General features: G+C 68.2%; 2 protein-coding genes across 2 annotated transcripts; both read right to left on the reverse strand.

Annotated features, from left to right (window-relative positions):
• Nucleotides 1–1,043: 1,043 nt before the first annotated feature.
• On the reverse strand, nucleotides 1,044–5,514 carry EFNA4 (ephrin A4). Its single transcript, XM_030965451.1, has 6 exons — nucleotides 5,386–5,514; nucleotides 3,068–3,360; nucleotides 2,168–2,236; nucleotides 1,980–2,039; nucleotides 1,659–1,911; nucleotides 1,044–1,570 (listed from the first exon to the last, which is right to left on the reverse strand). Exons 1-5 carry the CDS (start codon nucleotides 5,490–5,492, stop codon nucleotides 1,823–1,825), a joined length of 618 nt encoding a protein of 205 aa, XP_030821311.1. The 5' UTR covers nucleotides 5,493–5,514; the 3' UTR covers nucleotides 1,044–1,570; nucleotides 1,659–1,822.
• Nucleotides 5,515–7,766: 2,252 nt separating this feature from the next.
• Nucleotides 7,767–15,354, reverse strand: ADAM15 (ADAM metallopeptidase domain 15). Its single transcript, XM_030965447.1, is given in 25 exon segments — nucleotides 7,767–7,895; nucleotides 8,337–8,458; nucleotides 8,567–8,638; nucleotides 8,827–8,895; nucleotides 9,141–9,249; nucleotides 9,505–9,558; nucleotides 10,150–10,288; nucleotides 10,381–10,492; nucleotides 10,564–10,641; nucleotides 10,710–10,860; nucleotides 10,933–11,041; nucleotides 11,115–11,310; nucleotides 11,417–11,509; nucleotides 11,649–11,826; nucleotides 11,910–12,058; nucleotides 12,126–12,210; nucleotides 12,285–12,454; nucleotides 12,553–12,621; nucleotides 12,702–12,764; nucleotides 12,835–12,994; nucleotides 13,086–13,162; nucleotides 13,292–13,370; nucleotides 13,656–13,732; nucleotides 14,258–14,373; nucleotides 15,236–15,354. Coding segments are annotated over 25 exon segments (2,628 nt in total). The 5' UTR covers nucleotides 15,309–15,354; the 3' UTR covers nucleotides 7,767–7,867.
• Between the last annotated feature and the right edge of the window lie 794 nt (nucleotides 15,355–16,148).

The raw sequence follows: 16,148 nt of genomic DNA on the forward strand, positions 1-16,148 counted from the left end.
GGGGTCCTACAGGGCATGGATGTCCCCTGGAATCCCTGCCCGGGGGTCCCACAGGGTACAGCCCCCTGGAATCCCTGCACGGGGGTCCCACAGGGTACAGCCCCCTGGGATCCCTGCCGGGGGTCCCACAAGTCACCATCACCCCGACATCCCCACCCACCAGCCCTACAGGCCCCATTGCCCCCCAGCATTCCCCCAGGTGGGTGCTTTGGGGGATGCCCCACCCAGCACCCTACATGGGGGTCCCTTGAGTATGATGCCCCCCAGAATGGTCTCACCCCCTCCTGGGGAGGGGAGGGTCCCACAGGAGATGCCCCCTGCACTGGGCAGCCCCTGTGCCCCCCAGGGGGATGGGGACCCCTCCCTGCAGGGCAATGGGGTGCAGATGGGGTGCAGTGGGGGAAGGGCAGGCAGCCGAGCGGGGGGAGGGGAGCGGCACGGTCGATGCTTTCTCTCTCAGCCTCTTGCCAAGCAGCTTCTTTCTCCCAGAAGCCATAAAACCTGTCTGACGTGCCCGGCACCACTGCGGCAGGCGGCCGGCAACGCCTGCACGGCCAGGGGCTGGGGGCCCTGCTGCAGGCGGCCCCGGGGGCGTTTGGGCCCCTCAGGAGGGTGAGTGGGGGGCTGCACTCGTGGGATGGGGGACTGAGAGTGACAGGGAACTCTCCTGCTGTTGGCAAGGCTGGGGCATGTGGCAGAGCCATGGCTCTGACAGGGACATGGTTGTGCCATGGGATGAGCCCCCACTGATCCCCCTTCCACTCGGGAAGGGGGAAACCCTGCAGCTCCCCACACCCCCCATTTTGGGCATCTTATGGGGTGCATAGCCCCATAGGTGATGGAGAGATGGACAGAGAACAGCTGCTCTGTGGGCACCCCAACCACACCCAAATGTGGCAGAAGGAACCAGGGTGCCTGGCTGGGGGCTTTGTATGAGTGACCCCCAAGCCCACTGTCCCCTCACCCCCTGCCCCAGCGCTCATCCCACCACCAGGTGTTAATTACCAGCAGCTCATCTGTAATTAAAGCTCTCCGGTGACAGGAGCTGACGACTCAATATCAAACTGCTGCAATTAAGGCCATGAGGGCTGTGCAGGGAGCGAGGGGCAGGGACACCCTGGAGGGGACACCCTGGAGGAGCCGCCCGGGCACCCGTGCAGGGCTGGGGGGCACGGGCAGGGGGACGGCGGGGGGGCTGCACAGCCGGGGCGCAGCGATCTTGCAAATATTGTATTGCTCAGTCACTACCAAGGGTTAAAACCAAACCGAGGGCACGGAGGAAGGCGTCTTCCCAGAAGACAGATCAGCGTGTCCTCGCTGCAGGAGGACACGGCAGAGCGGCGGATGCCGCCATCGGAGCTGCTGCCCCGCTCCGGGGTCGGGGGTCCCTGGGCCCCAGGGGAGGGGGTCCGTGGGGAAAGGCACGAGATGAGGTGATGGCCGTGGGGCAGAGCAGGCGTTCGCTGAGGGGACCCCAGCGCCGGGCCGGTGGCCGGTGGGGCAGCGCCGGGGCGCGGCGATCCCAGCGCGCGGACTCGCGGCAATCCCGGCGTGCGGCGATGCGATGGCCCTGGCAGGGAGAGAGCCCCGTCCAGGGATGCTTCAAGGCAGCACGCAGGTGCTCACCCAGCGCCCCAGAACCCGCCGCTGCCCCTCACCTTCCAGCCCGGAGCTCCCGGCCCCAGCTCGGCTTTGCGGAGGTCCAGCAGGCGGGTCATGGCCTGGGGCTGCCCCACGGGCTCGGGGGTTTGGCTGGGAGGAAGAGTCTGGAAGCGGCGGTGGGGCAGAGGAGCCCATCCCCCCGGCAGGGGCAGCGCCGGGGTCAGATCCAGAGCAGGGCCAGGAGCACGAGCGCCAGGCATGGGGTGCAGGGCTGCGACGGGACCGCGGTGCCCCGGGCAGGAGCCACATCTGCCAGGGTAGAAGCAGTGGTCAGGGCGAGCCGGTTCCCGACCTCCCAACCCCGCCTCCGTACTCACCTTCGGGGCCCCCGCGCCCTCGGGGCTGCGAATTCGGCACCTCTGTCACCGGCTCTGGCGCTGAAAAGAACCCCACGGTGGTCAGCGAGCGGCTCCCGTGGGTTACGTGGAGGCTCCGGTGTCCCCCAGTGGGGACCGGTGGAGCCCCCGAGTTTTGGGGCGCAGCCCCCCCCCCCAGCCGGACTCACTGGTGCCTCGGCAGCAGACGGTGACGCGCAGCTTCAGGCATCGCCCGGCGCTCTCGGGGCTGGGCACGGCTGGGCAGGGGGGGTCAGCGGGGACCGGCTCCGGTGCGGCCCCCCCGGGACCCCCCGACGGCGGCTCCGCGCGGGCCGGGGGCGCCCCCTCCCGGCGGAACGCGGGGACCGCGCCCCCACCCCGGAGCGCGCAGAGTCCCCCCGGACCCCGAACGGGGGGCATCCCGAACTGGGGACACCCCGAACCGGGGACACCCCGAAACAGGGACACCCAGAACGACCCCCCAGAGCACCCCAAACCGGGGGCACCCCGAACCGGGAACACCCCGAAACAGGGACATCCAGAGCACCCCCTGCATCCCGAACCGGGGACACCCCGAGCTAGGGACACCCCGAACCGGGGACACCCAGAGCCCACCCTGCACCCCACCTCCCCACACATCCCCCACCCCAGGACATCCAGACCCCACCCATGCGCTCTGATCCCCTTGTGCCCTCCTCCAGAAGCATCCAGAAACCCCTTTAACCCCGATCCACTTGTGCTCCCCTCCATGGGCATCCAGAACCCCTCTGCACCCCACACCTCCATGAATCCCCCACCCCAGGGCATCCAGACATCCCCTGCATCCCATCCCCTTGCACCCCCACCCTTGGGACACCCACAGCCTCCTGCACCTCAGCCCTGGCATCATCCAGAGCCCCCGTGTTCCCCTCAACCTCAGTGACATCCTGGCTGTACCCTGACCCCCCACATGCCCTAAACTCGGTTCCATGGGGATCCTGGTGACCCCCAACCCTGGGGAGCTCCACTCAAGCCCCCCTTACATGTTCTGACCCCGGGGACCGCACCCAGCGTGCTGTGACCCCAGCGCAGCCCCCGAGGGGACTCACAGATGTAGTAGTAGGTCTCCCCCGGCTGGAACTCGAAGCCGAGTGAGAAGGGGGTGAAACGCTGGATCTTCTCGGAGAATCGGACGGGCCCGAAGGGCGCCCGGGGCCGGTTGCACTCCCAGCGCTTGAAGGCGCCGGGGGTCTCGTAGCAGCCGCGATAACCCTCCCGATCCACCATGAAGAGCGTGAAGGTCTCAGCCCGGCCGGCGGGCACCGCCCCCTCGTAGTGCGGGCAGTAGATGTCCAGGTAGTCATTGATGGCCACCTGGATGGAGTAGTCGTCCCGCAGGAACCTGCCGGGCAGGACAAGCCGGGGGTCCCTTTGGGAGGGGTGCTCTGCTGCCCCAGCGGAGCAGGGAGCTGGATTTTTCCCAATAAACCCCCGACCGGACACCGCCAGGCATCAGCTCGGATTAGCCGCAGGCCGCTGGAGCTGAATGGGCTCGGCCACCGCGGCCGGGGGGGTTTGTGCAGCCACGCTGGCCGGGCACAAAGCCCCTCGCCCCAGGCACCCGCCCGGCCGCTGATCGGACATGACACGGCGGTGGGGGAGCGTGCGGAGGGACGCTCCGGGGCTGGCAGGGGGCACGGGGCGGGCAGGGCACGGCGGCAGCGCTGGGGATGCTGTGAGCTCATGGTTGTGCCGACGGCAAGCGCGGCCAGGCCGGGGTGGAGCAGCTGTGCAGGCACACACACGTGTGCACACACAGGAACACGCGCACACGCGTGTGAACACGCTTGGTCCTGAGAGAGTCTGGGGCTGGTGATGGAAAAGAGGGGCTGGCAGGGAGACCTCAGCCCTCAGCTTGGCCCCAGTGCAGCTAATGTTCACAGACAGTTCTGGCAGAGTCCAGAATATTCATCACTGGGATGGCAGTGCTGGCAAGGGGGGATTGAACCCCCGACACCCCACTCAAGCTGGGGGCTCCCCGAGGGCAGGATGGAGCACAGACTCCTGCTGACTCAGAGCATCCCACGGGTGACGCTGGCTGGGACAGGCCTGGGCAGGGCCAGGGCAGGGGGACGGGGCCCTGTCTGACCCAGCAGAGGGGCACACAGAGCCCCCCTTTGCGGGGCATCCATGGGTGGTGGGGTCTCACCTCTCCCATCTGCAGGATGGGAGCAGGGCAGTGTCTGCTCGCCCAGCCCTGCCCATCGTGTGCCAGTGTGCCCCAGGGCAGCAGGCCCAGAGCCCAGGACCTCCATGGGGAGGCCCCTGCATCCTGACCCTGCCTCCTGCTCCCTGAGAAGCCCCGAGCTGGGAAATTCCTAAAATGGAGGAGGTTGGGAAGAGGGATGGGAGCCAGACCCTGGCCTGCTGGTGACAGCCAAGCTCCCAATGGCAGGGTGTGGGCTGGAGTGGCCCCCACCACGGAAACCCACAGCTGCAAGAGTGCCACCCACCAGCCTGGTGCCACGAGAGGATGCCCAGAGTTCAGTGCCACCAAGGGTGTTCAGGCTCAGCACAGGTGGGTACCACCAGCAGATTGGCAGCACCAGGACTGCCCGCCAGCTTGGTGCCACCAAGGGCTTGGTGCCACCAGGAGTGCCCACTGGCCTGGGGGCAACCAGGGCTGCCCACTGGTGTGGGGACACCCAGAGCTTGGTGTCACTGAGGGACACTCACAAGCGGGATGCCACCCGGGGCTCAGTGCCACCAGCAGTGCCTGGGGCTAAACACCACCCAGGCGTGCTCGCTGCCCCGGTGGCACCCAGGGATGCCCAGTGGCTCGGTGGCACCGGGGGTGCTCAGGGCTCAGTGTCCTCCGTGGGCACCCGGGGGTCCGTACCAGCTGGGGCACTGCTGGCTCTGTACTGCCCGGGGCTCGGTACCACCGGGGGTGCCCGGGGCTCGGTACCACTGGGGGTGCCCGGTGCTGCTCAGAGCTCAGCACCCCCGGGGGGTCTCACCCACTCCACAACACCCAGGGCCGCCCGGTGCCTCGGTACCACCGGCGCTCGGTACCACCGGGAGGCACCACCCGGGGCTCGGTGCCGCTGGGGATGCCCGGGGGCTCGGCGCACGGGGGGCCGCTCGCCCGCTCGGCATTACCTGTGGGCTCGCTGCTGTCGGGGATGCCCTGGGGCTCGGTCCCACCGGGAGGCGCTCCCCGGCTCGGTCCCGCCTGGCGGCCCGGTGGCCAGCAGCCCCGCCCCCCCGGAGCCCACCGCCCGCGCCCCTCCCGTCCCGTCCCGTCCCGTCCCGTGGCGGCGGCGCGGGCCCGGGGCTCGCTGGGGCCCGGGGCTCGCTGGGGCCCGGGGCTCGGCGGGCCCGGGGCGTACAAAGGCGGCGGGGCCGGCGGGGGCGGCGGCGGTACCTGGGGTTGCTGCCGTTCCAGTGGACGCCGTGGCGGAAGCCGCGCACCGGCGGCGCCCAGAGCAGCGGCGCCCAGAGCAGGAGCCCGAGCAGCGGCGCGGGGCGCATGGCTCCGCCGGCGGCGGGGGGCGGCGGGGGGCCGCGGGCGGGGCGGCCCGGCGGGGCTCGGCACGGCCCGGCCCGCCCCGACAACTTCGGGCCAATCCCGCCGCGCCGCCGCCCGGCAACTTCACCGACTGCCATTAACCCTTGGCGGGCGGCACCGGCACCCACCGGCACCGGCACGGCCATCGAGACCGGCACCGACACCGGTAACTGCCCAGCGGCCGGTACCGCCGGTATCCAGCGGCACCGGGACCGGCACCAGCGGCCACGCCCCAGTCCGGCACCGCCAACATCCACCGGCACCGCCACCGGTATCCCTGGCAACTCCCCGGTACCTCTCCCAGCCCGACACCGAGCCGGTACCGTGAATATCCACCGGCACCGGGACCAACACTGCCCGGGCATGTGGGCTCAACATCCCCGGCAACAGCATCCCCGGCACCGGCACCGGCACCGCTGGCATCCATCGGCACCGCCCCTGGCACCGGCGGATCCGGCCCAATCCGGCTCTCTGCTAAACCCCAGCCGAGCTGGCACCGCCCCGGTACCGGCACCGGCAGTGCCGGCTGTCCCCCGCCGTTACCGGGCAGCACCCACCGGTACCGGCACCGGCAGTGCCGGCTGTCCCCCGCCGTTACCGGGCAGCACCCACCGGTACCGGCACCGGCAGTGCCGGCTGTCCCCCGCCGTTACCGGGACAGCAGCCACCGGTACCGGCACCGGCAGTGCCGGCTGTCCCCCGCCGTTACCGGGCAGCACCCACCGGTACCGGCACCGGCAGTGCCGGCTGTCCCCCGCCGTTACCGGGACAGCAGCCACCGGTACCGGGACCGGCAGTGCTGGCTGTCCCCCGCCGTTACCGGGACAGCAGCCACCGGTACCGGCACCGGCTGGGCCCTGCGGGCATGGGGAGATCCCACGGGGCAGCTCTTGCACACGCGTGTGCCCGGCCCACTGGGCAGCTCCTGCCCACACGGGGCTGTGCCCACGTGTACCCATGCACACGGGATGGTTCTTGCACACGCGTGTGCCCGTGGTGGTGGCAGCTGCTGGCCACGCATGTCCCTGCCCACCTGGCAGCTCTTGCACACCTGTGTGTGTCTGCACACACGCGTGCTCAGGTATGACAGCTCCTGCACATGTGTGACACCTGTGACCAAGCCTGTAGGGCAGCTCTTGCACATGTGTGTGTGTGTCTGTGTCATCAGAACAGCTCCTGCACACATGTGTGCTCACGTGTGACAGCTCCTGCCCAAGTGCACTCCTGTGTGTGTGACAGTCTTGCACACGCGTGTGGCAGCCCCTTTTCACTTGTCCCTGCCCAGAGAGCAGCCCCTGCACACGCATGTGCTCGTGTGTTCAGAGCAGCCTCTGCACACATTCACATTCCTGCACACCAGGCCGCTCTTGCACACTCGTGTGCCCAACATGCTCATGCTCACACGTGTTCCTGCCACATCTGTGCCCACCCCAGAGCAGCTCTTGCACACCTGTGCCTGTTCAGGTGTGGGTCCCTGCCCTGCACACACATGATGAGCACACAGGGCAGCTCTTGCACACACGTGTGTGTTTGTGGCAGCCCCTCTTCACTCATGTGGCCATGCACACATGGTGGTTTTTGCACACTTACACATCTCTGTCTGCCAGGCAGCTCTTACACACACACCTGTTCCCCATAAAGCAGCTCTTACACACACACACACACACACACACACACACACACACACACACACACACACACACACCTGTGCCCATAAAGCAGCTCTTACACACACACACCAGTGCCCACACAGAGTAAGCAGCTCTTGCACACGTGTGTGCCTCTATTGTGTGGTAGCGCCTCACCATGTGTGTCCCTGCCCACCGGGCAGATCTGGCACACTCGTGTGCCCATGGAACCACTCTCACACACTCGTGTGCCCAAAGAGCAGCTCTCACACCCTCGTGTGCCCACGGAGCAGCTCTGGCACGCACACACACACACACACACACACACACACACACACACACACACACACACACACACACACACACACACACACACACACACACACACACACGTGCCCACTCGCGTGTGTCCCCCGGGGTCCCCGCCCGTGCCCACGTGGCCCCCGGACACCCGGACACCGCCCCCGCTGCAGCTGCGCGCAGTCCCCGCCAGGGGGCGCCGGCGCTCGGGAGCCCCTTCCGCCGCGGGGCCTGCCGGGAGTTGTAGTTCCGCCCCGCTCCCCCCCGGTGCCGGTCGCGGTGCCCCGGAGGCAGCGCAGAGGCGGCTCACAGCCCCTTTATTGACGTGGCGAGAGAAAGAGCGGGCGGCGGAGCCCGGTGGGGTTCGGCCTTCCCCGCGGATCCAGCGCTGCGCATTCCCTGCCCGCGGCTCAGGCCTCTGGCGGGGCCGGGGCGGGCCTGGCAGAAGAAGGGAGGGCGCTGGGGTGAGGATGGGGTCTGCACAACTTCCCCCTGCAGCTCCCCCCGTGCACTGCTCTGCATCCTCACCCTGACCCCCTCCTTTCTCCTCTCCCGCTCTGTTCTGGACCCTCATTTCTCCTGGCTACCCCCTCTCCCCCACTCACACTCCCCCCAGGTCTTTGCAGGCCCCCATCCTGGCACCCCGCATTGCCCCCTCACACCCCGCATCGCCCCCTCACACCCCCTATTGCCCCCTCACACCCCCTGGAGCTCCCTCACACTCCCCATCGCCCCCTCACACCCCGCACCGCCCCCTCACACCCCCCCCCCTCACACCCCGCACCGCCCCCTCACACCCCGCACCGCCCCCTCACACCCCACATCGCCCCCTTACAGCCCCCGGAGCTCGCAGCCCCGCGCTGTCCCCCCCGTGCTCACCTGGCAGGAATCACGGTGACATAGGGGTGCCCAGGGGGGGTCTCGCTGCGGGACACCGAAGGGCCCGGGGGGTGTGAGGGCAGCGGCCGCTGCGGTGGTGGGGGCTTGGCTGGACCTGGGGGCTGCAAGGCCATGGGGGGGGGTCAAAGCTCGGTGAGGGGCTGACCCCCCGACAGGCTCGGGGGTAGGAATTGGCCTCCAGCCCCACACGCAGGTGCTGCTGCCGTTACCTGAGCGCTCAGCAGCACAGGGTCTGCGGGCAGCGGGCGTGTGGGGGGGGGCGGCCTGTCCGAGGGGGGGGCCTGGGCAGAGAGAGAGGGACAGTGTGACAGCGGGGGACAAGTCGGGGGGCGCGGGAACCAGCGTCCCGCTGGGCTGGAGGGGTCTGGGGACAGCCGTGTCACACAGGTCCCCGAGAGCTGGAGCGCAGCCAGACATGCAGCGGGTCCGGGGTGGGCTGGGGGTACCCCCCGCCCTGCCCGGGCATTACCTTGGGCACAGGGTCCGGCGGGAGAGGCCGGGAGGGCGGATCAGGCCGGGCTGAGCCGAGGGCAGCCGGCTGCAGAGAGAGGGAGAGGGGGGGCAAGCCATGCAGCATGCGGAGACCCCCCTCCCGCCAGGCAGAGACAGAGACCCCCCCACAGCGCACAGCCCTGGCTGGGATGGGCTCCAATCCTGGCTGTGCCAAGTGGCCGTGCCAGGCTGCTCCTCGTGCCAAGGAGTGGGATATCCCCACACGTGGGATGCTCTGAGCTGGCACCCCAGGACCGGAGAGAACTGGGCACCCGCTACCCCCATCCTCACCTTGCTGCCATGCATGACCTGCAGCTCCGTGGCCTGCCGCCACTGCGGGGGCCGGGGACGCGCAGGGGGACCTTGGCTGCTGCCCGACGGGGGCTCTGGCTGTGAGATCCTGCAGGGAAAATCCAGGATGAGACCCTGCTCGCTCTGGGTGTTTGGGGGACCCCGCACGGCCACCGAGCGACACCGACACCAGCAGAAGCCCAAGAGAAACGAACCCCTCGGCGCCGGAAGATGCGACACCCCGCACCCCGGGGCTGCCCCGCACCCCACGGGCACTGCCAGGGGAAGAGCGCAGCACCGGAGGCCTTGCGAAGCAGGACGGCTCGGGGACAGCCCCACGCCCGGGCGCCGGCGGTGACGTTACCCGCTCCAGCCGTCTGCGGCTCCGGGACCCAGGAACCGTACCCGGGTCTCAGCACTGTGGGGAGAAGAGTGGGGGGCTCAGCCCGGGGCTGGGGGGGCGAGAGGAGCCGCGGGGATGTGGGGTGACGGGGCTGTGACCTGCGCTGGGGACGCACAAACACACACAGGGACGGTCGCTCTGCGGGGACACGTGTGCACCACGCTCGAGTGGCCACCACAGGGGACACGTGTGTGTGTGCTCACATGCCAGGCACACGCATGCAGGATTGAGCGTGCCACCTGCGTGCCACATGCAGAGGTGGGCCGCAGCACGCGTGAGCAGAGTCCAGCAGGCCGCTGATGCGCCACGGCGAACGCGTGCAGAGGCGTCGTGTGCCACCTGCGTGCCTTGGCACACGCGTGCAGGGGCCAGTGTGCCATCTGCATGACACAGCACACGCATGCAGAGAGGGTTGTGTGCCACCTGCGTGTCACAACACACACATAGAAGTGAGTGTGTCACGGCACGCGCATGCAGAGGTGAGTGTGGCAGCCGCGATGCCACCGGTGTGCCTCGGCACGCGCATGCAGAGCTGAGCGTGCCGACACCCACGTGCCTCCCATGTACCCCCAATGTGCCCCCCATGTACCCCCCTGTCCCCGGTACCTGTACTGGCAGGAGGTGCCTTTCCCGAGCTGGCAGAGGCGCTTGTGCAGGCCGGCACGGCGGGCACGGCACAGCCCCAGTGCCAGCGCCAGCCCCAGCAGCGCGCTCAGCAGCAGGGCCGTGGGCAGGGCGCTTCTCTCTGCGGGAGAGCAGCACGTCAGCCCCCGCCGTGCCCAGCACCCCCCCGGCGCCGCACAAAGCCCCATTCTCTGTGCTGGCCTTGTCCCTCACCTCGCTCAAGGCCGGCAGGGCCGCTGTCCTGGCTGCCCCCCATGCCGGGGCTGTCACAGCTTGGGGGGGCCCACCCCCGCTCACAGTGGCAGTGCCCGTGGTTGTTGCACACCTGGGTGGGTGACACCGGCTGAGCTCAGCCCCTGAGGGGCAGGTCCCCACTGCCCACAGCCCCGCACTCACCCCGTGCCCGTGGCATTTGCTCTGGCACTGCTGGTCACCCAGCATGGAGATGTCCTGGCACCGGTGCTGGAGGCATATCTGCAGGGCATGGAGTGTCAGCAGTAGCAGACTCCCCCTGGACCCTTCCCTTTCACCCCACTGCTCACCTTCCCGGGGCCACAGGTGGTGCCAGGCAGCACCATGGCCGCATCCGTCACATCCTCATCCCCGGGCAGGGTGGTGCCCTGGCAGGACCCTTCTGGGCTGTTCCCACGGGAGCTGCTGCGCTGGCACTGCAGCATCCCACAGCTGGTGTCCCTGCAAGGACATAGGGGTCAGAGCAGGTGGCACGGCAAAGGGGACATGGAGAAGGACAGGGATCTCACTCACTGCTGGGTGCAAGTGACATAGGAGCCGTTGGGGAGCTGCCCACAGTGCCCACGTTCATCCCCTCATGCGTTCAGGGCAGCCATGCAGGAGCTGGAGACAGGACTGGCACCTGCAGCAGGGGCAGAGACCCTCAGCACCCCTACCTAGCTGCCAGCACCCCACCCCAGCCCTGCTCTACCTACCTGGCCCCAGCAGCTGCTGGCACTGCCCCTCGTAGGTGGCACAGGCCCCGCTGTAGCAGCGTGCCCGCCCACTGGCACAGGGCTGCCCGTCCTGCAGGAACGTGTCAGGGGGGCAGCGCCGTGAGACCCCGTCACAGAACTCGGGCAGGTCACACTCGCCCAGCGGCTCCCGACACACGTGGCCAGCAGGGCGCAGCTGTGGGGGGACATGGTCAGATAAACAGGGTGAGTGAGGGGCATGGTCAGATAAACTGGGGGACTCGCCCACCACGGGGAGTGGCTGGGTGCCCATCCCCACACACCTGGCAGTCCTCACAGCAGGCGTCCTCAGTGGCACACACGGCCCCTGGCATCAGCTGGCAGGAGCTGCTGTTGCAGCAAGGATCGGTGCACTCCTGAGGTGGGGGGGCTGCAGTCAGTGGGTGCCAGCACTGGGCACTGGAAACCACCCTGCCATCCCCAGACACCCCAGGGCAGAGCCATGGAGAAATGGGGTGGCTCCACGGCTTCAGGCCTACCCAGAGCCCTCCGTACCACGCTGAGGCCGCAGTCACATTCCTCGTCCAGCTCTACGAAGTGGTTCCCACAGGTGGGGCTTCCAGTCAGGACCTGGGGCTCGGGGACATTGGAGAGGCACCAGCCCTGGCCCTGCTGCAGGCTGCGCTCCAGGTCCTGCCGGCTGCAGTTGCTGAAGCTCAAGCCAGGTGTCAACCTGCAGAGGCAGGAGAGGTCCGTGAGGTGAGGTGAGGAAGGGGCTTGGCCCCAGCTCCCCGAAGGGCTGCCCGCTGCCCTCACCCTGTGGGCGGTGCCATGATGCAGCCGCGGTCGTGCCGGAGGTCGCCGCAGTCGCAGAAGCGCCCGGCGCTGTCGTGGCGCATGCCCAGGTTGTGCCCCAGCTGATGGGCCACAGTGGAGGCCATGACGAGGACACTGACAGAGTGATCCTGTGGGACAGGAGGGTCAGAGAGGGCAGCTGGTGGGAGGACGGGGTGGGGGGACAGAGGTACTGACCATGCTGACCCCTCCGGAGCGCGTGGGGGAACACACAGAGGCTTGAGTCGACATCCCCACGGAGACATCATCAAAGTGGGCACCTCTGGGGAGAGAGCACAGCGGGTTGGGGGACTGCTATGGCCTCGTCCCCCTGTCCCCACCCTGTCCCTCACTCACGTCAGGAGCTGGGCATTGTCGTGGGGCAGCTGGGGCAGCAGCTCCTCCTGGCGCCAGCGCAGGAACCGCTCCAGCACGGCCCGGGCGCTGCCGCCCACCGCGATCTTGTCACCCTCGCTCCAGACCTCCACGGCCAGCAGGGCCACCCGCACTCCCAGCGGGCGGAAGAACTGGGGGGGCACAGAGGGGTCAGAGGCCCCCCAGCACTGCAGAGGCAGGGGCACAGCTGGGCACTGTGCTGGGACAGACAGACACGACCGTGACTCACCACATCCACCTGGTTGGCGATTTCCAGGGTCCGGGTGTGAACACGTTGTAGGTTGGGGTAATTCTGGAACTGGGGAAATGGGGAGAGGGGTCAGAGGTGTGGCTGTGGCAAGGGCAGCCCCTGCTGTGGGGACACCGCCCAGCACTCACCGCAGCGTGGTCCACCACCATCACCAGCTCCACAAAGCGCTGCTCTGCTGCTGCCCGCTTGCCCTGGGGACAGAGAGGGGTCAGAGTGCTGATACACGGACACTCTGTGGGGCAAGACCCCTGGGTGACCTACCCTCTGTGGCCAGGGGGGCTCTGTTGCCTCTGCCCCGGGGTGGGAGCCCTGCCTGCAGCTCTGTGGCTCCAGCCGAAGCTGGGATGCCACGTGCTGCTCTGGGCTGCTGCTGTCTGGCTCCAGTGTGTAGCTCCTGGTGTCCGACAGCCAGAGGCGGCCACTGGGGAAAGAAGAGGAGCTGGGATATGGAGCCCATCCCATCATCAGCACAGTGGGAGTGGGCTCATGCACCACTGGGCTTCAGGGCTCACCTGAGTCCAGCACAGGCACAGAGGTTGGCCCAGGAGCCAGGGAAGCCCTGCACTGTCCCCTGGTAGCAGCAGTGCTCCTGCAGCAGAGAAGGGGCGCTCAGGATCCAGCCCAGGCTGGGGTCCCCCTGGGGAACAGGGACAGCTTGGGGACAGCACAGGTGACAGCCCCCAGCTTGGGGACAGCACAGCCGTGCTGGAGGCCATACCTGCTCTCTGGGCTCCTGGATCACCCGTGTGCCATCGGGCAGGTAATAGAGCAGTGCCCCAGTGCCCTGCACCAGCTCCCTGCCAGAGACTCGTGTCACCCACAGCACAGCCCCCAGCTGACCCTGCCCTGAGCACACCCCGGCAGGAAGGGAGGACTCAGCACCTCCCACGTCCCTGCTGTGGGTGCACCCTGGGGCCCCGACCCCACCTGTGCTGTGGATGGAGACAGGGAATAAGGGACCCTCATTCTAAGTGCACCAAGGACAGAGGCAGAGCCCCACAGTCCCAGCAGGACCCCCACCCTGCGTGGGTCCAGGAGCTCCATCCCACGCCCTGCTGTTGCCCCCAGAACCACAGACTCACCAGTTCTGCTCCAGCTCCAGCAGCAGCTGCAACCCCTCCAGCTCCAGCAGGACTATCAGACGGGCAGGGAACCCCCCCTAGCACAGGCCACGGTTAAGGGGGTACCCCCTGAGCCAAGCTGCCCCCTCCCCACGCACCCCCAGAGGCAGCGGGAGCCGCCCGGCCCTGCCGCGTGCCCGGAGGGAGCGGTCGGAAGGGATGCCCTGCCCGCCCCGCAGGAAGCGTCCCTCCCTCCCGGCCTCATTGTGTCGGGGAAAGGGGGGGGTTGGACCGAGCGGGGCCCCCACCCCGTTCCCCCCGCTCTTCCTGCCCGGTGCAGCGCTGCGGAAACACCGGAGAGACTCCCTGCGGTGGGCTGGGCCCTTCCGCCCCACCCGGGAGGGGCGCGGGGTGCGGACCCCGACCCAGAAAGGTTCCTCCCAGCATCAGGAGGGGAAGGGGGATTTGCTAGGGGCCCCCTTCCCCACTGCTTCTGGGTGCTGGGGACCCCGGGGATGTGGCACCAGGACATGTCCTGCACTGAGAAGAGGGCAGGGGGAGGTGACAGAGTGCAGGCACTGCCACAAGTGTGGGGGACGCCAGGAATGTGGGTGGGGGCTCACCTGGGTGGCTTCTGCCAAGCTGAGTGTCCGGTTATCCCACAGCACCCGCGGGGTCACTGACCAGGAGTGTCCTAATTCCTCACTGTGCTGCTGCTGCTGCTGCTGCGAGCTGTAACCTGCACATCCCAGACCCTCCTGGTCACCCAGCACATCCCAGACCCTCACAGTCACCAACCACAGCCTCAGATCCCCCCCAAGGTCACCCAGCACAGCCCAGACCCCCTCAGTCACTCAGCACAATCCAGACCCCCAAGGTCAACCATCACACCCTGGACCCCCAGCCTGCACCCTGGACCCTCCTGGTCACCCATCCAAGTCTGGTCACCCAAGGCATTGCAGCCCCCTCAGCCGTCACCCACTGCAGCCCCCCAGGACAAGTGGGAAGCAGTGTCAGGGACCCCCACATTCAGCCTGGGGGGAACCCCCCCTGTTTGGGGGCTGCAGGAGGACGGGATGGGCTCTTCGGCCAAGCCTTGCATCACCTCGGCCGGCTGCCCAGTACAACCAGCACAGAGACTGGGCAGGGCTGGGAGCCGGGCTGGGCTGACTCAGACCCCCCCTCCCGCCAGCTTTTGGGGAACCCCAGCCCGCCCAGGGCCCCGGGATGGGGTTTGGAGAAAGCACCAAACCCCGCTCTGCACGGCCACACCAGCCCCGGGAGCGCCGGCGACAGAACCGCGGTACCGGGGGAGCACCGAGCGTCCCGGGGACGGGGCACCGAGCATCCGGGGGGGCGCACTGAGCGTCCCGGGGGGGGCACCGAGCATCCCGGGGAGGGGGCACCGAGCATCCCGGGGAAGGGCACCGAGCGTACCGGGAGAACACCCCGGACATCCTGGGAAGGTGGCAACGAGCTTCCAGAGCGGCTACGACTCCCGATCCCACCCCGGTCCTCCCGTGGGTATCCCCGCCATGCCCCGACCGGGGCCGAGCCGCGCTCCCCCCCCGATCCCGCTCGGACCCCGGTTCCCCGCTGACCTGCGGCGCTCCCGGTGCCAGCGGCGAGCAGCAGCCCCGCGGCGAGCAGCAGCCGCGGCGCCATCGCCCCCATGGCCGCTCCGGGTCTCGCTGCCCCGCCGCGGCCGCCCCCGCCGGTTCCCGTCGCGCATGGCCCCGGCACCGGCACCGGCACCGACCCCGCCCGGCCCGGCCCGGCCCGGGGGCGGAACTTCCCTGCCAGCGCCGTGGCCCCGTTCCGCTCCTCCGGCACCGCCCAGGCCGGGGCGGAGCGGGGGTGGGTCCCTGTGCGCCGGGAGGGGCTGGTGGTGGCCGGGGTGCCGCTGGTGCTGCTGCGGGTGGGACCCCTCCCCATCCCGAGACCCCTGCCCTCATCATCCCGTAGAGTGGAGAGCCCCATCTTCACCACCCGGAGAGCAGAGGCACCCACCTTAATTAGCTCATGCTCTGGAGGCCCCTCCTTCATCATCCTGTACACTGAAGACCCCCATCTTCACCACCCCGGGTGGCAGAGCCCCCTGCCTCCATCCCCCAGGGCAGGAGAGACCCCCACTACCCTCAGCATCACCAGCCCTGCCTTTATCTCCTCGTGCAACAGAGACCCCCACCTTCATCATCCCAGACAGCAGAGACCCCCACCCTCACAAGCCAGACACCACACAGCCCCACTTTCACCTTTCTAAAGATATAAGTAAGGAGACTAAGAAAAAGATTTAGGAAAAGATTGTGTCAGGTCTTTTTGTTTTTTCTTTGTGACTGGTTTTTGTCAAGGGAGGTTGCTTCATTTTAAGCTTTCTTCCCCTCTTTTTCCACACAGAAAACTTTGCCTTTATTATGAAACACTACCGTCAACAAAAAGGATTATTTAAAGCAAAGAAGCAGATGTTAGTTTCCTTCTCTGTTTATCAGATTTTACACACAGAAGACCCCCCGC

The sequence above is a fragment of the Camarhynchus parvulus genome, chromosome 25, assembly GCF_901933205.1.
Source record: "Camarhynchus parvulus chromosome 25, STF_HiC, whole genome shotgun sequence".
Taxonomy (NCBI): domain Eukaryota; kingdom Metazoa; phylum Chordata; class Aves; order Passeriformes; family Thraupidae; genus Camarhynchus; species Camarhynchus parvulus.